At 36.6% G+C, this 25,961-nt stretch overlaps 1 protein-coding gene across 2 annotated transcripts in view; it reads left to right on the top strand.

Moving 5' to 3' along the window:
- The window catches only part of LOC127637056 (DNA repair protein XRCC4-like), a 51,368-nt gene that overhangs the window by 21,893 nt on the left and 3,514 nt on the right, over positions 1-25,961 (top strand). For both annotated transcript variants that reach the window (XM_052117911.1, XM_052117912.1), the window contains exons 4-7: positions 1,262-1,428; positions 7,603-7,752; positions 8,141-8,289; positions 14,059-14,200. In XM_052117911.1, the coding sequence (XP_051973871.1) occupies positions 1,262-1,428; positions 7,603-7,752; positions 8,141-8,289; positions 14,059-14,200 (608 nt within the window). The remainder of the gene's footprint in view (positions 1-1,261; positions 1,429-7,602; positions 7,753-8,140; positions 8,290-14,058; positions 14,201-25,961) is intronic.

The raw sequence follows: 25,961 nt of genomic DNA, 5'->3' as shown, positions 1-25,961 counted from the left end.
CCGACATGTAAGTCATATTCTTTAAAAAAAATCTTGCCCTGTAATGACTACATACAAGAGTCATACCACAACCGGGTTGTAAATATTTGCTTAAATTCTTTCTCACACCCTGTCTTTTGCTTGAAATTGTAAAAGACCAGTTATAGAAGAATAGTTAGACTGAAGAGCATTCTCAATTATGGCAGAAGCTTCATTGTATTCTCAGCTCTCTGTGAGGTCTGTTATCTTCAGAGCTGTTGTCTTAAAGTGGCTAGTCTTATCACTGACTCGCTAACACTACAGACAGAGTTCCATCCCTTGCGTGTCCAGTCAGAGGTCATCTATTTAAGGATTAGAGACTTTGTGTCATTTATTGGCTCTGATCACAGTAGTTAGCATGTCTTATCGGTGTTAGTCTCAATTGAGTGTTTGTCCAGGTGTTGGACAGAGTTGGATAGTGAAACCTTGAATTAGCATTGGGTCTAATAGGATGCTAATGCAAACAGAGCGCAACAGTGAGTGCTAGTCTTCTTTTTCAGTGACCTTTGTTCCAGAAGTGTTTTTGCCACTCATTTTCTCCATAAGAATTGAAAAGTACAACATGTTAATTGTTAAGTGGTCAAAGATAAAAAAAAACAATGTGTTATAGTTGTGTCCATCAGGATGCTAATGCTAATAGAGTGCAACTGTGGCCTCTCATTGGATCCAGAAGTATTTTTCATTGTTCATTGTTCATTCATTGTTACCATAAGAATAAAAAAAATACAACATTTGTTTCTAAGCAATCACGTGTTCACTAATGAAAAAGAATGTGTTATAGTTGTGTCTATCTGGATGCTAATGCTAAAAGTACAACAGTGGTCGCCCCCCATCATACAATCTAGAACTGCTACTGTTAAAGTTAGAAACTGATTTTATCAAACTAAAATCATGTTAACATGTAAAATGGCCCCCTTTCACTTGTTTTGAACATGGAACATTCCTTGAAAGATCACACTGACTTGTGGCTCCTACGAAATTATATCCATTATAAAGGTGTAACACTCTTGGAGATCATGTTTGGTCAGTCTTAAAAGATTTGTATGTTTTCACTTGTAAATTTCACTATGACGAAAACAAATGTGATTTTTTTTTATTTTCTTTTCCTTCTGAATCCTGACATTTGTGCTCTATAATTGATGAGCAGGTGTCTCCACCAGGTGCTGACTTACAGAAGGTCTTTCTATTATCTGTCTTTCTCCCTCTCTCCGTCTTTCTATATGTCTCTCTCTTTATCTTTCAGTTCAGGCTCGGTGTGGTGGAGCTGCAGGCTGTGCCGGAGCCTACTGAAGTCATAAGGGAGCTCATTAGTCATGGCCTGGAGCTGAGCACAGGTCTACAGGCCAAAAACCAGCACCTGCTTGAGGAGAACCAGAAACTGAGAAGAGAGCAGGAGCACATCACCACAGAGTAGGTCCTCATTAAATCAATGCTTCATTAATCATTCAGTGCTCATTGCCCTGCAAAGATGATGTCAACAAGGAAATATATTTGTCAAGTTGGTTCTGTTTTATTTAATAGGGAATCTGTCATGGAAAACAGAATTTTTGTTACTCTTTTGAAATTAGTTTAATGTAATATGTTGACATGCAATGTGCAAAGCTACCTTTTAAACCATATATAGATGCATGCTGAGCTCCAATTTATTTTTAATTTTGTCATCATTTACTCACCATTATGTCATTCCAAAGCCTCTGTGGAACTAAAAAGGAAGTCTCAAATCTTATTCGCTCTTATGCACATTAAAAAATTGTGTTGAGGCTAAAGTGACATCAGTGAATCAAACATTGTTGGTATTTGCATATTATGAGATTGTGACACAATACCTTTAAGTCAGACTAGTGTGTTATTTTCCAGGTCTCCTGAAGGCATACAATAGGTTTTAGTGCATAATCTTGACATCCATCGTCAACACATGTTGACACTGTAACGTTTTGTGTTGTTGTGTGTTTTAGCGCTGTGTCGAATGCCTTCAGTAGTCTTGGAGTACTTTGATATTTTTTGTACTTTAACCTCTTCAACTTTGGTCATTTTGCTCTGCTGCTTGCACTTTTTCACACTCAAATTTAAAAGCTCACCATGTACACATACTGTGGACCAATTGCCAAAAAAAAAAAAAAAAAACCTCCAATTATTCATAAATAATATTGCAGTTGTTTACAATCTTGTATAATTCTTATTATTATTATTTTGTCCTAACTTTGTAAGCATGTAATTCTGGTTCTGTTCCCTCCAACTCCCTCCAACATGTCTTATTTTATTCCACTAGATGGCAGTAAGTGCTATAATTTATTTTTCCCTCTATCACCTTCCGTCAAAAAATGCAGATCTGAAAATGGCATTCTAATGTATTTTAGCCCTCACAGAGGTGCTCATTAATAGAAATTCAGTCTCATTTTCAGTTCATGAACAACCCCCATTGTTTAATTGAATATCGTGGCACCTTAGTGGAATAGAAGCTCAATGTAGGTGTCATTAAAAAGCCAAGATCCTCTGCTTTGTGATGATTTATAACATTTTAACATCAATAGTCGTTAACATATTGCTGATGATTTGTTTAGCATGCTTTTACTGCTGGTTTGAAAAGCCCAGTCTCACACCCCTCACCACTCTGATCTTCACTTCATGCACACCAACACCACCTGGAACCCCCCTCCTCTCCCCTCCTGCTACTCAAACTTCACTTATGATCTTTGAGGAGGATGTGTGCCAGATCTTTCAGAAACAAAAGACTAGGAAAGATTCAGGCCCAGATGGTGTTTCACCTGCCTGTCTGAATGTCTGCGCTGACAAACTGGCCCCCATCTTCACACAGATCTTCAAAAGATCACTGGAGCAGTGTGAAGTTCTCTGCTGCTTCAAATGCTCCACCATCATTCTGGTCCCCAAAAACCTCAAATCACAGGATTTAATGACTACAGACCTGTTTCTCTTATGTCTGTGGTCATGAAGTCGTTTGAGAAGTGGGTTTTGGCCTACCCGAAGAACATCATTGGACCACTGATGGACCCCCTTCAGAGCAAAAAGGTCTGTGGATGATGCTGTCAATATGGGACTGCATTATATCCTGCAACACCTCGACAGACCAAAGACATCTGCAAGGATCCTATTTGTGGACTTCAGTTCAGCCTTCAATACCATCATGCCTAATCTTCTCTCATCCAAACTGACTCGGCTCTCCATGCCCACCCCAATCTGCTGATGGATCTCCAGCTTTCCAACAGATAGGCAGCAGCTAGTGAGACTGGGTAAACTCACATTCGGGACCCTTACTATTAGCACTGGTGCTCCTCAGGGATGCGTTCCCTCTACACTGTTCTTCTCCCTGTACATGAATGACTGCACAGCAAAAGACCCCACTGTCAAGCTCTTGAAGTCTTTAGACGATACCGCGATCATCTGCCTTATCCACGACTGTGACGAGTCTGCATACAGACAGGAGGTTGTACAGCTGGCTGTCTGGTGCGGTCACAACAACCTTGAGCTTAACATGCTGGAGATGATAGTGGACCGCATTCCCACCCTCATCATCCTGAACAGCACTGTGGCAGCAGTGGAGTCATTCAGGTTCCTGGGCTCTACCATCTCTCAGCACCTGAAGTAGGACACCCATATAGACTCCATTGTGATGAAGGCTCAACAGAATTTGTACTTCCTTTGCCAGCTGAGGAAGTTCAACCTGCCACAGGAGCTGCTGACACAGTTCTATTTGGACGACATTGAGTCTGTCCTGTGTACATGTATAACTCTCTGGTTTGGTTCAGCCACCAAATCAGACAGAAGGAAACTACAACGGACAGTCAGGACTGCTGAGAGGATTATTGGTGCCCCCCTGCCCACCCTCCAAGACCTGTACATCTCCAGAGTGAGGAAATTTGCTAGTAGAATCACTCTGGACCCCCCCCACACACACACACACCCTGCCCACTCCCTCTTTGAATTGTTGCAATAAAGCTCATTCTGATTCTGATTATTCTGCTGGAACGCATTTTATGTTCTGGACATCTAAGATATAATATTGGATTATACACATAAGCAAGCTCACAGACAAGTAAAATATAGCAAATGCTTTTGTAAACTTTACAAAAACTGTATCTTTGTAAAATGATATAAAGTTTTTAGCTATTTGGGGCTTACAGCAGCATTCAGCACATAAAAGAGACATTTGTATTTGATGTCTTAAAGAAATTATATTTCACTTTGTTATTCTTTTGAAAATCTTTCAAACTGTGGTATTAATAAACTGTACAGTCATATTCCTGAGAATGAGAGCTATAATTTGAGATTTGATTTGTCTATTTAAGTGCTATTTGAAAGACTTTTATATTCATATGAATATTTCAACCACATGACCTTTTAAGTGGCACTGATTTCAAAGAAGTGCTTTGAAAAGTTCAGATTCTAAGCTTTCAAACAATACCACATATGCCTGACTTCAGTGACTTGAACATTTAAAGCGTAAACATTTTTCGTGACAAAGCGCCCCCTTTTGGACCCGTCGGGGTGTCCGCAGAGTTGAAGAGTTAAGCTTTAAAGTGAGTCAGTATCCACTGCTGTGGTATTGAAAGGATTGACCACCATATTCCTTCAATTAAAACATCTCCTTTTATGTTCCGCATAAAGCTAAACTATTTTAGACACCACACCGGAGAGATTATAATGTCACGCACGAGGGCTTCTGGTTTTAATAAATAATAATCACAAATAACAAATATTATATAAAAAAATGCTAAAGCATACTATCTGCTTGCTTTCCTGCCACACATAAAAAGTGCAGTTTTTGAAATATGTATTCTTTGTTTTGTATTTGTATTCTTTGTCAGTGTGTGATGTTTAGAATTTCTATTGATCGTACTTCTCGTTATTCATATTCGCAAATCAGAACTTTCGTCTGCAAGGGAACGTGACATTTCCTCATTTTCAGTTATAATGAAGGAGACGCTGGGTGTAGACAAGAATGAATTACTATAAATTACTGATTAGATTTATTATACAATCATTTGATGCTTTTCCATGTTCTTTTGTAGTGTTTGTATGTTGCTGTCTTGGTTTGTTTCTTCGTTCATGGAAACGTCTGAAGCTTTTTTCTGCAGTAACAAAGCTAAACAAATTTCAAAGAAAATGTGTTGTAACTACGCAAGCTATGCACATGCAGTTCATTAAAGTTTTTGTAAACTGCCTAAGGTAAAAGCAGTTATAAAGGTTTTAGCTATTTGGGGCTTACAGCAGCATTAAACGCATAAGAGACATTTGTATTCAAAGTCTTAAAGAAATTATATTTCACTTTATAATTCTTTTGAAAATCTTACAACCTGTAGTATTAATAAACTGTATAGTCATATATCTGAGGACGAGAGCTTTCATTTGAGATTTGATTTGTCTTTTTAAGTGCCATTTGAAAGACTTTTATATTCATATTAATATTTCTACCACATGACCTTTAGGTGTGCAAGACATAATTACTTTAAATTACTGATTAGATTTATTATACAATCATTTGCTTCTTTTCCATGTTCTTTTGTAGTGTTTGTATGTTGCTGTCTTGGTTTGTTTCTTCGTTCATGGAAACGTCTGAAGCTTTTTTCTGCAGTAACAAAGCTAAACAAATTAAAAAAAAATGTGTTGTAACTACACAAGATGTGCACCTGCTGTTCATTATTACAACTTCCTTACAGGTTTTCCTGTCTTCATGATCTCTTGTGATTTATAACTATAAATATAAAAAAATATTTTACTAAAAAAATATTTTTACAAAAACAATATTATCAAATCTTTTTGGCTGCATCTTTACATTGTTGCTAGGGAACTCCAGATATATGAGATGTTTTTTGTTTATGTACTCTGATACGCAATGCCATGTTAAAAGAGGGAACCTTAGATATGTAGACACAGCGATTTTCTCAATAAAGAAGAACGTTGTTCGCAGTTCATTTGGCTGATTTATAGCACATGATGCATACAGCACAAAGTGGGTGGTTGCGCAAATGAGGGAATCCCTGGACATCCTGGTAACAGGCTCTGTGTCTGTGTGCAATATATGCCTGTTGCTATTACACTTTTTTTTCTCTCTCTCTCTGTCTACACGTGTTTCAGTGTTTCCTCTCAGTGACATCAGCCTGACTTTGCCATACACTTTCTAACACCATCCAAAACAACAATTATATAGAATTAGTAATGCTACCCAACAGCGACATTGACTGCACTTACAGCACATTACTGGTGTGTTTATACTTTCCAAACAGCCATTACAGGTGTCTCTGTTCAAAGACATTTAAGGTTTTCCATATTAAATAAAAGGGTGCTTATACATATTTAAATTCACATAAATATGAATAAAAACCACACTGTAATATAAACTGCAGTAACAGTAACTATTCTTAACTCTCAAAACTAAACATTTCCAAATGTTGTAAAAGAACAAACATTAATCTGTTCAAACCAGGGTTATTATAGTTTTACATTTTGAGTTGTTTTATTTCAGTTTTATTTTTAATATGTCTTTTCAATCTATTTTAATACATTGTCACTCTGAATGTTAGTTTTAGTTTAATTTTTTAAGGGTGTATTATTTAATGCAGTAGTTAACATGAACTAACAATGAACAACACTTTCACAGCATTCATTAATCTTGATTAATGTACTTTAACATTAGTTAATGCATTATGAACTAACAATGAATCAACTAAAATTATTTTTAGTTGTTAGTTTGTGATGCCTAATCCATTAACTAATGGTAACAATTTTAAAGAGGTACCTTTTTCAGTATGTTTATTGATTTTTTTTTTTGTTTTAACAAAGTATAAACAATACTACATTTATAAATCAACTTTTATATAAGATTAATAAATGCTGTAAAAAAATTTTAACTATTGTTTTCTTTTGTTTGTTAATGATGCATAAACCAATAACAAATGGTAATGAATACAACCTTGTTGTAAAGTGAGACTTTTCTGTATATAATGTTTTTCAATTATTATTATTTTGTATTATTATTATATCTTGCCAAAGTTAATCATAATGAGTTTGTATTGGTTTCAAGTTTTTTTTTTTTTTTTTAATACTGTGTATCAAAAAATAAAGTTAATATGTTGTCATTTTAAGTAGTTTGTTATTTTCTTTATTTAGTTTGGAGTCCTTAGAAATGTACTTTTGTGTAGTCTGAGACAGTTTTTCCAATTACATTTAAAGGGATAGTTTACCCAAAATGTTATATTCTCTCATAATCTTTGAGTTCCAGACACATATGACTGACTTTCTTGGAGGAGATGTTAGGTAGATAGTTAGTCTTAGTAACCATTCACTTTTATATTTTTTCCATACAATGACAGTGAATGGTAACTGAGGCTGGCACTTCCTTTTGTTTTCCACGGAAGAAAGAAAGTAATCCAGGTTTTGATTGACATTCCGGTCAGTAAATGATGACTACATTTTGGAGGTTCATTTTTGGAAAACAAATCTATTTTTAACTTTTTTCATGTTGTTGTAGTTTAATTGTCCGTTTACGATAATAACGCTGATGTGAGCTGAGCGACTGGTATGTATGAGTCTGTGGGTGTTTTTCATAGATTTTTTCCCCCCTCACAGAATGGAAAAGTACATCCAGGGAAAGGAGACCCTCGAGAGGGACCTCTACAGTCGATTTGTGCTGGTCCTAAACGAGAAGAAGGCCAAAATTCGAGCTTTGCAGGAGAGAGTCAAAGAACTTCAGCACTCTATTGACGAGGATAGACTGAGGTAATGATGTGAATTGCCTGCTGTGACCTTTCATTATCATACAACCTCGCATGAGGTATCTACTGACGCATTGCCTCACCATCAGCACATTTTCAGTTCAACTTTTCTGTTCTTACCCTCTTATGAAATTTCATGCCTAATTTAATTAGGCAATCCCAATAGAATATTATGTAGAGGAATATTACTTCCAGTTTTGAGGACTTTTTCTTGACAAACATGACCAGGTCACAAAGAAGAATAGTACTAAAGCAGTGCACTACTGTTCTTTAAAAAAAATCCACCCTACAAGACGTTATATTCTGCTGATATGGTGTTTTGCACATAATAGGTCATTAGATTATGTTATCAAATGTCTCATTAGCATCTTTTATCTGATGTTTTCCTTCAGGAGGAAGAAAGCGGGAAGTGAAGACCAAGAGGTGATTGAAACTGCGGCACATAATAGCCCACGGGTAGAGAGCGATTACGGAGGTAGCACTGAAGATGAACAAGAGAAAAATGATTCCATATGCCCTGAGCCAAAGGCTCTTCTACAAGGTGACACTTTTATGAGTTGCATAACGTCAGTTGCCTCTTCAAAGTTTTTTGTTATTTTATCCCCTTTTCTCCCCAATTTGGAATGCCCAATTCCCACTACTTAGTTGGGTCCTCGTGGTAGTGCAGTTACTCACCTCAATCCGGATGGCGGAGGACAAGTCTCAGTTGCCTACCCTTCTGCTCATCTTATCACGTGGCTTGTTTTGCATGACATTGTGGAGACTCACAGCATGTGGAGACTCGTGCTACTCTCCGTGATCCACGCCCAACTTACCACACGCCCCATTGAGAGCGAGAACCACTAATCACGACCACAAGGAGGTTACCCCATGTGTGTGTGTGTGTGTGTATATATATATATATATATACACACATACACACAATTTATTTTAAATATTGTTATTTAATACGGGGGCCTGGGTAGCTCAGCGAGTATTGGCGCTGACTACCACCCCTAGAGTCGCGAGTTCGAATCCAGGGCATGCTGAGTGACTCGAGCCAGGACTCCTAAGCAACTAAATTGGCCTGGTTGCTAGGGAGGATAGATTCACATGGGGTAACCTCATCGTGGCCGCTATAATTCGTGGTTCTCGCTCTCGGTGGGGCACGTGGTGAGTTGTACGTGGATGCTGCAGAGAATAGCGTGGGTATCCACACGCGCTACGTCTCTGCGGTAACACTCGACAAGCCACGTGATAAGATGCACGGATTGATGGTCTCAGTGATTCATCCTCCGCCACCCAGATCGAGGCGAGTCACTACGCCACCACCAGGACTTGGAGCGCATTGGGAATTGGGCATTCCAAATTGGGGAGAAAAAGTGAGGTTAAAAAGCGTATATATATATATATATATATATATATATATATATATATATATATATATATATATATATTGAAATCTGTTCATTTTAATAAAAAAAATAACTCCTGGGAAATTATATTGCCTTGAAGAAACACCCATTTATATGCAAACTTTTTAATTTTTTTAGCTGAAATGTGAATTACCACTGATGTTTTCTCTGTCTACTTTTTAATGAAGACTTGGATCAGTTCATGTGGATTTGAGGGAAAGCCTTTCAAATTCTCAGTTGGACTTTAGCTAGTTGGACTAAATATTCAGAGTCCTAAAGGCTCTAAATTATTGTGTTCATTGGACACAGTCACTGTACATGTTTGTAGTGATTCAGATTATTAAAAGCATTCAGAACCACACTAGATGAGCCTAAAGATTAAGTTTTCCCAGACAAATGAATGGAGCTCTGTTACTGTAGGGTTTTGTCCCACTGTATTTTTAAACTGGCACAGCATCTAGAAAATGCACACTGCATAAGACACTAAAGAAAAACAGTGAGTCAAACAGTTAAAGGCATCCATCTAGTGCATGTTTACATAAATAATCAATTTAAAAGTTTTTGGTGTGAATGGCCATTGTGCTGTCTGAATAACAGCACGTTTACACGCACACCAATACTCTGATTACTCCCAAAAATCAGCTTGTTTAAAAAATCTGACAAAGCAAGAAAACCGCGTTTACATGAGATTTGAAATAATTGCGTTATTCTCTGCATTTGACGTCAAAATATGAAGAGACATGCCTTCAACATGTTGGATACGCCGGTGAGAACGCCGGTAAAGGTGTTTACATGCCATGCACAATCGGCATAATGGGCAAAAATCTACCTGTGTCAACTGGTTTATCCTTACGGCGTGTATGACCTTATACCGATAAAGGAACGTCATTTATTGCATTTGCATGACCACACGCATTGTCATTTTATTAAGCATAATCGGTGTAAGAATGTGCATGTAAACGCGCTCAATGTTGGTTTGATCTAGAGAAAGATAAAAGCTTTTCACAGTCTATGTTTTCAAGAAGCTCTCAGCAGTAAGACAGTATATACCATGCAATGGTTGAAATGAATCAACCGTTAAACAGATTCTGCTATACCAGTTGTTATCAAAGTGTGTGGTGCGGAAGACTGCCCCGTTCTTAAATTTCATTCTCTTTCACACATTCAAATTTGCTACAGTTTTGATACACGAAAGAACCAATGTGCTCAATTTCTTTTTCTCTGCCATTTCTAAGACAAAACAAAGATGTTCTTGCGTATGTGAGATTCAAATATAGTGCACTTATTAATTACTTTTATGTTGCTTTTATAGCTTGATAGTCACAATCACAATCCTCTCATCCCTCATCATCTTATCATAGTGTCAAAGTTAGGATTTATGTTCCAGGTTTTTATATCAGTCCCATAAGTTTTAGAATTATTTTTAACTCTGTTTTGAGTCTTTTGTTTTTAACTTGTGTTAGATACCATGTAGCAACTGTTTTTGCATTGATGCCAGACTTGTGGTTTTGTGGTCTCACCGCCTACGTCAATATTAAATTTTAGTCAAAGAAAGTTCTTGATTCTCTCGATCTAGTTTGTATTGGTTTACGTCAATGAAATACCAATGACATTAGTGTCTATATTCGCCCTATGTGGAAGCTTGTCTAGCAGGCTGCTTTAAGCTTTTGATGGAGGTGAGATGAACCAGCATCCTGTGCTTATTAAACCTTTGAGCTCTTCATTAACCAGAACTGAGCTTGGCTCTGAATCAGGCCGCACACAGACGACATCAGACGTCCAGCTCAGTAAGTGATTGTGACAGTTCAAAGGTAGTTTCTCTAGTTGGTTAGGCCCTCTTTGCGAAGTTCTTCATTGGTTATGCACATAGATTAATACCCAACTATGATATCATCTCCTAGACTGTTTCTTAGAAAAGGCATCTGCTTTTTGTCGATTTCAACATCAGGCTACTTGAAGGCCATATTCGGGGGCTCGTCCAGTATGTTGAGTCACAAGTTTTGAGGCACAAAAAGGGAAATGAATGGGAGAGGTGGAGTCACACATGATTTCGTTTCTCAATTTCTCAGTTTTTCCCGTTTAAACTCTGTGATGGGTTGTAAAACACCAAATCAATCATCTCCCCCCTTCCATTTGTCATAGGACTCCGTAAACAGTATGAATTGTAGTGTGTGGTTGCTAGGTGTAGCCACTTTCTTTGGGGTTGGTTCCTCAGTCTTTAGGCAGCCTCAGTGATTGTCCTTTTCCTTCAACATACACAACTCAGTGGTCCATGTTTCAGACTGTTTGCTTCGCAATGGTTTTCTACTTAAGACTTACTTAAAATGGTAGGAGTTGTTCTTTAGCTTTTTTCTCCACAATAAAACTTACCAAAAGGGTGCAGTACATGGGGCATAATTGAAAAGACCTATAATGTGGTTAGGATGTTTTTTACACCAACTAACGTGAGTAAAAACCACACAGTCTTGCAGTAATATCTGTCGAGTTTGAATCAAACTCATGTAGATGCACAAGATACACCTCTTCTTTAAGCACTTAAAGGGACAGTTTACCCAAAATGAAAATTCTGTTATCATCGTTGTTACGTGTTTGGTTTATTTCACTTTATTTTCTTTTTTTCATGCAATATAAGTTACAGGTGACTTTCACTGTGAATTTCTCTAAGTGAACTTGAATTTCTTAGTACATTTTACACCTCTGTCTAGCAGAAACTTTGAACAAACTCCTGTGCTAACTGTCATATCATATGAGGACAGATGTTTTCCTGCTGTGCATTACTACAGTCGTGCTGCATGATCATCAGTTAATACTAATGTTCAACATGGTTTTAATGGGTTTATGATGTTAATCCAGTTACTGAATTTTCAGCTTTGGCCAGCAGCCCAAACACTGGCTGCGAGAACTTCCATTAGTCTCATTCAGTCTTTTCAGTGCAAAGAGCCATTCGGGTTGCAAACATTCACAAGCAATAACTCATCTTGTCATATTTGTGAAATAATTTGAACCAGCAGATTTAGCAGCAAGTGGCTAAATGACTGATATTTAGAAATGGCAATATTCAATGAAGTTGCCCTTTTGAAATGTTCTGTTTTAAAGGGGTTATTTTTTCCCGCAGAGATCCAGATCCAGTTTTTCCTCTCTTACATATAAAACAAATATATATATATATATATATATATATATATATATATATATATATATATATATATATATATATATATGTATACAGTTGCAATCAAAATTATTCAACCTCCCTAACCAGCAATGCGTTCTGGTGATGTGAATTAAAACACATGAAATAAAACCCTCAGTAGACAGTCAAAGTAAGATTTAATACACATATTTTATAGCAAAAAAAATTACAAATAAACAATTCTCTCCGCAATTGTCATATCAAAAAATATTCAACCCCCAAAGGTTATCATAGAGCATCCTTTACCCCTAATAACAGCAGGTAAGTGTTGTCAGGCTTCTGACGCATCTCTATTGGAGTTTATACACATTAATATTCTTTGGTATTTTATGATGTCATGGGATTTTAATGATGGACTGAAAGAGCCATTCAAGGACATTCCACGACCCATCCCTGAAACAAATTTTGGACAATTTGGATGAATCATTGGTGATATTGTCTTGCTGGAAAGTCCAGTGATCACAGAGCTTCAATTTACACACTGAAGGCATCACATTTTTGCCAAAATGGCCTGATACCTGAAGGAATCCATGGCGTCAGTCACATAGTCAGTATAGCCATTTCCTGCAGCCGCAAAACACCTCCATGCTTGACTGTGGGGATAGCATCATTCTGGATATCACCATGCCTTTCTTACTCCAGACGTACTGCTGACCCATGGGTCTAAAACTGTGTGTCATACGTCCATAAAACCTTCTTCCAGGACTCCACATGTCTTTCCAAATTCCTTCTTGAATATTCAAGTCAACATTTCCTTTGGTGAAGTTTTGCTTTTTTCCACACCCAATAAGGTTGCTGTTGTACCATATAAAATGTATGACTGTTGTTGCCAGCTTTGTCTATTGGAAATTGATGTGCCTTAGAAAAGTATTTTTAGCTTCATGGCCTTTCTTGTGTAATAAAATAATCTCCTCTATTAGCTTCTGTGACAGCTTATTTTTAATTGCATTTTTTACATCGAAATAAATGTTTGCTTACAACACTAAACTTACATTTTTAAACTGAAATAAATGTCATCGTAGAGTGATTGCTTAATTCAGTTTTAAAACAACTAGTTGTGTAGCCTTAAATATTTAAGAAAAAGCTACATGCAAATAGGGGGTTGAATAATAATGACATGGCTGTATTTTTAAAAAATCCTGCTATTTAGAAATATTAGGTTATATATTCGCACTATGACTATGAATGTGTGAACTGATTTTGATATAATGTTTAAAAATATTGGGTCATCAGAAAAACTTACCTTTGTAAGTCAATTTTTATTGCAAGTGTGTATGTGTGTGTGCATGTGTGTGTGTATATATATATATATATATATATATATATATATATATATATATATATATATATATATATATATATATATATATATAATATATAATACTAGGGATGGAAAATAAGGGAAACCCTAATCGATAGTTCTTCTGGTGTTTAGAATAATCTTCACTTGGTGAGGAAAGGGTGACTGGTTGTGCCAAGTTGCCTTTTAATAAATAGCCATGTAAATTAATGTGTAAATGTGAGCGTGCATATGTTTTCTGGAGTATTTCAGAACAAGCTGTGTTTGCAGATTGTTTTCTATAAATTTGCTTTTTGGACTGGAGAGGAAGTTTTAAGGTCTGAAAGTTACAAAAGATCGAGGAAAATATGATTGATTCCTTATGATGTGAGTTCTTTAATTGAAAGTCAGATAGAGCTCAGTTTTAAATGTTGTGTCTAACAGAGATTCCAGAAAGCAGCCCCATGGACGACAGTCTGAATGACATCACAGATGTGGCCCCGTGCCGCAAACGTCGCCATCGTCATCTGCAACGGCTAGAGAATCAAGCCAAACGAGCATTTCTGGACCAGCAACAGAGATCCAGGTATCATCAAAGTTTAACACATATCGTCCATCTTATTCTTTTTTTTGTTTGTTTTCAGCTCATAAAGAACCCAAACTCCTGGAGGCCCATTCTCTAATGTTCCATAAAAATGTCAGTGATAATTCCGGTTTTCTAATTCTCCTGTGTCCATTTAATGTAATCTTGGATGCAGCTTTCTCCACACTGACGGCCAGTCGAGCAGACAGAAGTGGGTTTCCCAGAACCTTCTTTCCCTCTGTGCAGAAGCCATTGCCTTCGCACCTTTGTTACAGTCAGATACACACACACAAAAAAATGTTTTCCAGTGTTGGCCCCCCAAGGTGCATTTTTCTTCTTTCCTTAATTTATTAATAGGAAAAATGTGTATAATTTCATCTCGGTCTTTGCCAGTACCTCATTGGCCCCTCATAATTGTACAATAAAACTCCACCAAATGGTTTAAATTTGGGTTGAGCAACTTCTTCAGACTTGATGGTACCACAGGGACGCCGATCCTGAGAAAACGTGTTGTGCTTTTTCCTAAAATAATCGTACTGTTTTGGAGATTACACCAAACAACTAGTTTCTGAGTTGGTTATTATGTCTTTTAACTGATTTTAAATCCTTTTTGTTTATATTTCGTTCATGCTGCATTATTTAGATGTGTAAATACAGATTGTTTTATCACGGGTAAGGGTGAGTAACATGTAAAATCCCCATAAAAGGGATAGTTCACCTAAAAATGGAAATGTACTCACCCTCATGCCATCTCAGATATGTAAGACTTTCTTCTGCAGAACACAAACAAAGATTTTTATAAGAATATCACAGCTCTGCAGGTCCTTTCAATGGAAGTGAATGATGGCCAGAACTTTTAAAGCTCTATAAATCACAAAGGCAGCATAAAAGTAATCGAAATGACTCCAGTGGTTTAATCCATGTCTTTAGAAGAGGTATGACAGGTGTGGGTGAGTAGGAGATTCATATTCAAGTCCTTTTTACTAAAAATCTCAAATTTCACATTCACATTTTGAAAGTGAAAGTGGAGATTTATAGTACAAAATGATTTAAATATTGATCTATTACATACCCAAAGTGATCGCATCAATTTAGAAGACATATATTAAACCACTGGAGTCATATGAATAACTTTTATGCCACTTTTATGTTATTTTTAGAGCTACCCACCATTCACTTGCATTGAAAGGAACTACAGAGCTGTGATATTCTTCTAAAAATCTTTGTTGTGTTCGGCAGAAGAAAGAAAGTCGCACGAATCTTGGATAGTATGAGGGCGAGTAAATGATGAGAGAATTTCCATTTTTGGGTGAACTATCCTTTTAAGAGTTGGAACTATTGCATTATACTGGGCTATGGAGAGATTAAAGTAATCATTTTTCACCCTCATTTTGTTCAAAGCCTGTATGAATTTTTGTTCATGATAATTCAGGTATGTGAATTCAGAACAATAGCAGTTTATAGTAACTCAATTCAAAGCTTAAAAAAGCACCCAGATGTATCATAAAAGTAGTCCCATTTCAAGTCTATAATGCAGAAAACAACGAAAGTTCTCACGTGACTTATTATAAATGAGTTTCTATCGTAGCAAAAAAAATGACTGTGCAAAATGACTTGCATTTCAAATAGTTTCTCACAAACATCTAACATTTGGCTTCAGAAGACTTGGAAAATGATTCTCGAGTCGCATGGACTACTTTTATGATATTCTTTTTGTTTTTACTTTAAAGTCGGTGCTTTAAAATCTGTTTTTACCGTTCTGCTGGCAGTGTAGACGTTTAAACTGTGAGATTTAGATACACTCTAAAACACAGGCTATGTCACTGACTGTTCTCGCTGTCAGCAGACTCTGTGACATTCCCAAGCTGCGGTGGTTTATGACAGGGTGACTCTCCGCCAGATAGTGTGTGCATGCGCTCACATGTCAGGTGTTGAGGGGAACTGAGAGTTTGTATTGGACTTACTTTCTCTTGTTACTGTTCCCAAACTGGGCTCTGCTTCCACTGTAAGACTTTCCAAGCGTTAATAGACTTTGATGGCAGGGAATCCTGGCTCTTTCATATGACATGAACAATATGACATTTGCCACTTTGTATCGCAGGAGACGTGAAATCCAGCTGCAGTTCACCAAGAATTCTCATCATCTTATTTCGTTCCTGGAATGGTGTGTTTAAACATCCACGTGGCTTTAAATGCATTGCTAATTACACTTAATTTTGTGCCTCAGTAAGAGCTGAAATGCTCTTTGAGGACTTGAACTGTACACTATAAGAGAAGAGGTTTGTTTTATGTGGCGAACAACATTAAAGGGGTAGTTCACACAAAAATATGAATTCTGTCTTCATTCCCTCATCTTATTTAGCTAATATCTATTATGTCCAGGCTGCACTTTACAATACAGTGAAAGCAGATAGTGACTAGGGGACAAAAGATTACTATGAAAGTACAATAGAATTTGTCCAAACGACTTGTAAGCTAAGTCTTCTGAAGCCATACGATAGCTTAGTTTGAAATAGTTCACTGAAATGTTCCCCTTCTCTGTGGCTCTCAAAGTTTATTCACACTTGTGCTTAATCTAAACGTGCTGGGTTGTGATCAGTGCCAAAATACGTCAGAACCAATTATGTTTGGCATCAAATGTGTTTACATGCACAGCAATAAACAGATAACCATCAAAATTCAACGTATAAAAAAAAAATAATCGGAAAATGCGATTTCTATTTTTGACGTCAAAACGTAAAACGGCATGGGCACAACACTTAGGCACATTGGATAAGCCGGTAAGAACGGCAGTAAAGGTATTGACATGCAATGCGAAATCGGGTTTAATGTGCAAAGATCTAAGTGTGCCGAGCATAACTTGTGTAAGATAGTAACTTAAATTTCAGTCTGTTTCTCACACAAATCTATGGAACGTCTTTAGAAAATTAATTGGATACACAAGTCTTCTACTTTCGTGGTGCTTTATTTTTCTTCTTCTTTTTTTCCTTTTTGAAGCTTTTAGTTACTCTGTGCTTTTGTTGTAAAGAAAGAGCAGCATGGACATTCTGTCAAACATCTTTTTTGTTCCATAGAAGAAAGTAAGTCACAAAGGTTTGGACCAATATGAGTTGACAGAATTTGAGTTTTTGGGTGAACTATCCCTTTAAGACAATCTCTCTGACACTTGTATATTAAGCAGATATCAAAGCAAACTCTCACATCCCCCAAGTTAAGTAATGAGTCACAACGAACACAGTCACTGTTCAGACATCTAGTGCCTCCCAAGCCAATGACGATACTTTTCTGCCAAAATCTTTGGTGTAATCAAAGCAAAGAGCCTTTTATTGTCAGTTTAAAAGCCTCAGATGGGCATTGAAATATCAAGCATGGCCAATAGAGGATTCTCAATTAGGCAGCCAAAATTCAAGCTCCAAGATAGTCAAGAGTTGGTGCCACAACTTTTTCACAAACAAATCACACAATCCCAGGAGTCTAAACAACTAGCGTTCACACATGGCGAGACTCTGTGCCATGACATCTGCTCTTATAAAGGCCGTTTTAAAAACATTTCTCAAGCAAAGGCTGAAAAGAATCAGTGAGCAGACATTAGTTGTTTATTCAGCTACAGAACTGCATGTGGCGTTCACCTTTAGTCCATTTGTTCTCAGTTCTTGACAAGCGTTATGCTGTGATTCAATCATTTGTGATTTTCATTCAAGTTCGAGTGAAACGGGCCATCAACGTGATTTTTTAATCTTTTTTTAATTCATCAGGAGTTGATTGGATCTTTAAAATTGGCCGTTTCATACTAAAATGGTGGTGCGGGATTTAAACATGTTTGTTTGTTTTTCCCGCCCACATGAACATGATGATATCAGACGAAATGGCATTTTAGAGGAAGAGCAAGATATTACGATTAAAAACAGAGACATTTTGTATCTTTTTATCTATTCATCGATCATCGATGAATCGTTTACAATAAAAAAAAAGAAGAGATTTCTGTCATAATTTACTCACTCTCGTGTTGTGTTCCAAACCTGTATGACATTCTTTCTTATGTGGAACACAAAAGGTGATGTTAGGCTTAATTAAAGCCTCAGTCACCATTCACATTCATTGCATATTTTTTCCATACAATGAAAGTCAATTGTGACTAATGCTAACATCAAAGATATTTGATTGGTTTTAAAAAACATAAGGGTGAATAAATTATATCTGAACTTTCAGTTTTGGGTGATTTATCCTGGGTCAATTTTGACCTCATGTCTCCTTCCCAGGTCAAAAAGATGGAAGTCAAAACAATATTATAGGACTCAATCTGAACTACTGGTCTTAATAGCCATTTTAAAACACAAGAAGAGGGAGACAGCTCACAGTGAAAGACAGAGAGAGAAAGGGAGATGGCGAGACGACAGAGATGGATTCATTTTGCCCTTTTCTCAAAGATTGCAGTTCTACGGTCTCGCAACACCTGCCTAGAGATGGATCTGGCACAGCTTGACAACCGACAACAGTCAACCCAGTTACACTGCATTAATCCAGCGTTCAGCTTGTTTGCTGACATTCGCTTTGTGTTGCTTTCATTCAGGCAATGTTATAGCTAACAACAAATTACCCTTGCAAAAGTATTGGATCGAGCTCTAACAAACCCTATCAGTAGTGTTTTTGGACAGCTGAAAAGACTTTGCAGTGTTGGTTACTTTATTTGTTTCATCCCTGAAAAAGCGCTGTTGTGTAGCATGTGATCCAACAAACATGCTTCATATGTTGTCTTGGAATTTACATAGTTCAGAACTGCTACTATAACCCTAATTAAATCATCTATTCTTTAACAGTGCAATCTTATTGGTCAAAAATCCTGCTACCCTTACCGGTATATTAAATGTAAACAATCTGATGTAACAGAATCATGTTACTATGCCTACATTCTTGCAAAAGTTGCTCGTTGTGAGCGAGCCAAAAGTGTCATAGAAGCATCACAAAATGAGTTTTTTATGCTTTTTATGACACTCGGTTATGTTTAGTATAGGGAGGTAGGTTTTGTTGATTTAAAACTCGATAGAGCATTAACCTCCTTTGGGAGAAAATATTGTGCCACTTAGTGGACATTTTGCTTCAACTGCTGCACATCAATCTCTAGAGTTTGCTCAGAATGGTGCCAAAAACAAAAAACATCCAGTTCTGCAGATGGAAATGCCTTGTTAATGAGAGAGGTCAACAGAGAATGGCCAGACTGGTTAGAACTGACAAAGTCTGTGGGAACTCCGATAACCACTCTGTACAATTGCGGTGAGAAGAATATCATCTCAATGCTATTCTGAGATGCGGGTTGGCACACTTTTGGCGGCACAAGGGGGACCTACACAATATTAGGCAGGTGGTTTAATGTTGTGGCTGACCTGTGTGTGTGTGTGTGTATGTATATATATATATATATATATATATATATATATATATATATATATATATATATATATATATACACACCCATTATTGATTCCCCTAAAATAAAGTTAGAAGTATTTGGGCTAATGTTGTGGTTTGGACCTGTGCTCAACTTCTGCAGTAATCAAGATTTATATAGCTGTAGTCTGACATTGGTTTTTTTAGAGAACCATACAGCCTCAAGTGTACAGTATAATGTCTGACCACCCTCTCATCCTTTCTGGCCTCTTTTCGTTCTCCTAACCAGATCCAGAGTTTTTCGTCATGCCGTCAGGAAAAGAAACAGAAACATAAGACCTTTTCCCCCAAACTCACAGACAATTCCCACCCTTTTCCCACAGAATAGCAAAATAAGTGGATTACAAGAAGGGTGTGTCTGCATTCATGCTTATATGAAGGTGCGTAAAAGCTGCTACGTAGCCTTATTTAGCCGCATTCCGCCAAAAACCTGACTTGCTTGTACCTGGGTGATTCTTCAATTAAAGGAGTTTTCTGTCACCTAGGATTATTATAGAAAAAGTGCAGGACTATCTGTTTACACAACCAATGGAAGATTGGGGAGTTTTCTTGAATATGATTGAAAACAGTAATTATTTATGCAATTCGGTTTCGTGATGCTAGTTGCGCAGAAATTACACACTACTTTTACATAAATGAAACACATAGTTTAAAGAAGTTAAATTTTTCAAGGTTTCAAGTGCTCAAAACTGCCCCATATTAAAGAATCACCCACCTTTGGATTTCCTCCCAAATAGCACTAGAAAGTAACTCTTTCTGTTCGTCATCAAACTACCCTTACAAGACTGCAGAGCTTAGTTGCGCCAAAATGATTTCCAGATGCTGACTGCGTGGGAGAACCCCCTGATTAGGCCACATGTTTACACCTATATTTACGTGTGCATAAATGCAGATGCTCTGTTTACATCAATATTGCCTGAGATTATGCTGAGTAAGCATCACTTCACATATGACAATTGTAATTTTACTACACAAAGGCTTGTTGAAAGCACTGCAGATTGATTTCTGATGTTCGAGTTACTTAGTTGAAAACTTTAAAAGTCACTTCTCTGTAACAGTGTTTGAACTAGAGTGCCAAGCTACAGTATAAATGTATAACTTGAAGAAGTTCAACTACAGTCAACTACTCCTTTTGAAGAAATAAGCTACACCACAAGCTACTAACGAAAAGTAGCAAACGACATTTAAGCTACTTAAGGGGGCAAATATATATCGGACTAAGTCATATTTTCTGGCACAAAATCAATGAAGATTTTTTTTATTTTTTTCAGTTAAAGAATAGGTATACTGTTCTCTTCAGGAGTTTAGACACATAAAGATGTCTTTATTTTCCTTCAGACTGGAGTTATACAAATACAGTTATCTCCAGACCTCTTCACACACATGCTCTTGACTTGCACGTCCACTGTTTTGTTTTTACCTTCATCTCCTGATGTTTAGTGGTGGATACATCTTCTAGGCACTTCTTCGTGACAGCAATGACTCAAATGTGAGTGTTGCCACCTTGTGGACTCACTAATTAGTGCAAATAAATCCAGGGGCATTCGCATTCTACACATTCAAAGATGCGCACGTTTAGTGCTCTCACACTCTGCTGTCGACTAAATTTGTGTCATGCATCCGTCCGTGTCTGACCAAAGCATAATTTGGCCTTTAGAGTGACTGCATCAAAGTTAAACAGAAACACTATATACAACTAAAACATTTGTGAATGTTCTTATTTATATAGCTGAGATGGAAACAATGAAATATATCACTAAAGACTTAATGTTGAAAAAGGAATCGAATCTGTGAATTGTTTTTTAGTTTGTTCATTTACATGAACGTACAAACGAACTGAACTTTCCAGCGCTACATTTGACAGAGATGGCAGTTTAAGGCCGAAAAACGTGGTGGTTCTTGTAATGCAAGCTTCTTTAGTGTGCTGTTACATTGCCAAATGTGTCAGATCTCGGTTTATAGCACAACGCAAGTACGCGCTGCTTTCTCAGCATTGCCACAAGGGCAATGTGAGTTTTCTATTGTGAGTTTTAAGTCACTTACTTTCATGCGGACCAACAGTATGAAGAGATGATTGCTCTTCAAGTAAGTAAAAGTCAATAAATTCATAGCAACTTACCTGAATAATAACACATCCAGTTTCATCACACAGACCTTTGAAAGTATCTTTATTGCCCCCCTTAAGGACTAAGGTTTGTTACCACCACAGTAACTCAAGAACACCTGTGAAGCATGTTCAACCAGACTCTGCATTGGCAGTACATTGGCCAAGTGCTCACATCTGCGTATACTTGTGTAAATGATGTGTCTGGCCTTAGGAGAACGCATTTTACTATTCGCTCCGTTCTCTCATCTGTAAAGCTACGAGTGTAATACAATGTGACATGAAAAACAACAATGCAGTGTTTTGTCACGCAGCACCGATATTTGTTGGATGTAGTAGCTTGCTTCTGGAAAAGTTATACTGCTAAAGACAGCTAAACTGCTGTCACTTGCTGGAAAACAGTTAAGTTAGACACGTCATTGCTTGAACGTAGTTATTCCCAACACTGCGTGGTAGAGCATATTTCTTGGAAACCGATAATAATAAATGGATTTATTAGAAAGAAGTGTGGCATCTGTTTTTGAAGCCATTTTTAAGACTCTTCTTAAATATGAGCTCATTCTTTTACAAATATAGCACAACTGTTAGCTCACATCACCTGCAGTTTGATCCCTTTTTGCCTGACAGTTGTTTAGTTGTAAGTCTCAGAAACGGGTATTCGAATCCTGAACTGCACTTGTGGCAGGGTGAGACCTCAAATCTGATCCCACAGAGATGTTGAAACTGGATCGGTCTGAGACCAAGTGAAAGTGCTTCTAATGTGATCTAAAAGGTGTATTAGATTAGAGCAGAATCCTAAACATTTCTTCATTTTACGTCATAACTCGTCTTTTTTCCCGATTTAAATTTCAAAACTTTAAGGCTTTAAAACTATATCAATAGGGCCGGGTATTGATACAAATTTCATATAAAAAATATACCCAAATGTATCAAAATCGAAACAATATAAATGATAGTTTCTTTAATATGTAAACAAAATGGACATTATAATTGTTATAATGTCCATTGTGCTTAAGAAATTCTCTCTCTGCTAATGCTTGGTAAAAAAATGATCAACAGGGCCCAAACTATGCCATTCAATTGCTATTTATTTAACATATATAATCATCAACATGACCAAAACAGAAGTAAACTTATATATTCAATAAAAGTTTAGCTCAATCGACAGCAATTTTTGCGTAATGTTGATTAATACCGACTCATCCTTTTCCTAAAGAAACTGGGTACAGTGCGGCACTTACAATGGAAGTGAATGGGGCCAATTTTTGGAGGGTTTAAATGCAAAATGTGAAGCTTAAAATTGTATAAAAGCACTTATATTAATCTTTTAAAACACGTACTATTTGAGCTGTAAAATCATCAGCCAAATAACAATAGACAATGCATCAGCAGTTAATTAAGAATGCACATTCTAAGACTTTAGCCATTAATCATACAGTTAATACAATATCTTTTTGTTTAAACATTGTCCAACAACACTTTCTTAGTTTAATAATTTAAAACCATGAATTGCACTATAAATAAGTAATATTGGCATTATATTCGTGATGTTAGTCAGAGGGGGACTGACCCCCACAGTGAGTCTGGTTTCTCCCAAAGTTATTTTTCTCCCATTAACCAACATCTTCTGGAGTTTTGTGTTCCTTGCCACAGTCACATTAAGCTGGGGGTCTAAATATAAATATAATTATTTTCTATTATTTATTTTAAGGCACAATTTACAATCATATCTTTTTTTTTTTAAACCGCACTATTATGACTCAAAGACATTATGTAAAAGTTTTTTCTGTTGAAGCATAATTTTCTGTAAAGCTGCTTTGAAATTATATAAAATTACTTGACTGTAAAGTTGTTTAAATCATCGTTTTTGTGATCGTTTTAGGGTTTTGAGGTTTACGTTAAGTCGTAATGGCAACAAAGTTGTAAAATTGGATAGAACGTTACACAGAAAATGTTAGTAAGTGATTTTATCACTCTAAACTCATGTTAACAATTATACTGTTTAAGATTGGCAGAATTTACTTCCATTGTAAGTGCCTCAATGGAACCCAGATCAGAATCGATATCATGATCATTCAAATGAAGATCATAATTAATCTGAAAATGTATATTTTTACCCAGCCCTATTTGGTATGGTGTAACTGTAGTGTTCTGAATATTTTTGATCTGTGTAAATGAAAACAGTCACACATTTACATACATATTCCCTACCTTTGGTAGTTAAGCTAATAAGCTGCATTTTAGATGCATTTTTTCATTTTTTTTTTCCCAGATTGTTATTAGGACAGTATTTTATGGAGCAGCTCTTTCTATTGTGCTAGCATGTAAAATGTTTTCTCAAACATCCTCAGCATGATCGGCTAAAGCGCCGCCATACCTGATTATTGTAGCTACCTTATTAGGAGACACTGTTGGATACAAACCTGTTCCTAATAATAAAGAGCTTGTTTCCAGGGGAAGGCTTTTAAAGACTGTGTGAATGCTTTACATTGACAACACAGTTCACTTTTAATGAACTTCTACCCCCATGTGGCTTTTTAAAGCTCAGCAAACAGAACCCTTTGAATATGATTCCTGATTTGTGCTATGTATTTCTGCCAAAACGTTACATGAAGCTTGTATATAGGGGAGACTGGGGCTAGTTGTCACACTTTTCAAACAAGTGAATATTTCTCAGGGTAAGTTTGTTTTTGAAAGTCAGTTTCTGCATAGAGACATACCTTTCAGTATTACATTACATTTTCAGTGTTATTGCCCTGGTAAAAAAGATGAATTGAAAACATATTGATGTTTGGTGACAACTTACCCCAATAGTAGCAATTGTCTGTGGAGTATCTGAAAAACCTATAATGGAAAATCTAGGACATACGTTTTATCCTTAAAGAACCATATTGTCAATTCAAGAACCCTATATACCAAAAATAGTTTCTTCTTTTCTGAACGTAAGCTGCTGCATAGAACCAATGAAGTGTTATATATTTCCACACATATGTCTAACATGCTGTCCTGTGTATGTTTGTATAATTTCAGCCATGTTGTCCATGTGTTTTCTAGTACGCTACCGGACAAACTTTGCTTAAAAGGCTACATGATCCCCGGCACATCCTGAAATTAACAGGCTTACGGGACCATAAATCAAATTTATTTTCTCTGTGACCTGATTTCTTCAAGTGCCTTTGAAAGCTCTGCGTAGTTCTTATAGACAGGATCCTGTGGGAATTACTGCAGCTTAACATTTTACTTTCACTTTTATTGCTGAGGAAGCAGTTTGGGATATTCCAATTTTATCACAGTATAACGATTTTTGCTTAATTCTCACAGGTGAGACTTGCACATCATTTTGTTCTTTCCGTTTTTGTTCTTTAGTAATTAAAAGTAGACTTGTCCTAGTTCTGCAGCTGAGAGAGTTGGCTGTATTAAAGTTACATTACCTAAATGGATCCCAAAACGCTTTTGGACACTACTTGCTCTACTTCACCCAAAGGGATAGGCATAGTTCACCCAAAATATACATTCTCTGATCATTTACTCACCCTCATGCATCCCAGATGTGTTAGAAGAATATTTCAGCTCTGTAGGTCCATAAAATGCAAGTGAATGGTGACCAAACTTTTCAAGCTTAAAAAAATCACATAACGGCAGCATAAAAGTAATCCTTATGGCTCATGTGGTTTAATGTATATCTTCTGAAGTGACAATCAATTTAAGTTAGAAATGGATCCATAGGTCAACCCTCTTTTACTATAAATCTCTACTTTGACTGTCAGAATGTGAAATTGAAAGTGGAGATTTATAGTTAAAAAGGACTTTAAATATTGAGCTGTTTCTCACCCACAGCTATTATATTGCTTCTGAAGACATAGATTTAACCACTGGAATCTTATGTATGACTTTTACACTGTTTTTATTGGATTTTTGGAGCTTGAAATCTTTGGTCACCATTCACTTGTATTTTATGGGCCTACAACGCTGAGATGTTCTTCTAAAAATCTTTGTGTTAAGCAGAATAAATAAAATCATACTTATCTGGGATGGCATGATTTTTTGGGTGAACTATCCATTTAAGCCACATTTAAAACATGTTTTAATGTCATTGCATTAGAAACAAAATATCAAACCAAGTGACATCTGCAAACAAATGATGTTAGATCTTCTCTCAGAACTAACTTTTCTGAACTATTTTTGAGCTGTTTCTTTTAACCAACCGGTTCCAAA

The sequence above is a fragment of the Xyrauchen texanus genome, chromosome 44 (assembly GCF_025860055.1).
Source record: "Xyrauchen texanus isolate HMW12.3.18 chromosome 44, RBS_HiC_50CHRs, whole genome shotgun sequence".
Lineage (NCBI taxonomy): Eukaryota > Metazoa > Chordata > Actinopteri > Cypriniformes > Catostomidae > Xyrauchen > Xyrauchen texanus.
The sequence above is the reverse complement of the archived record's forward strand: the minus strand, read 5'-3'. Positions and strand labels throughout refer to the sequence as shown.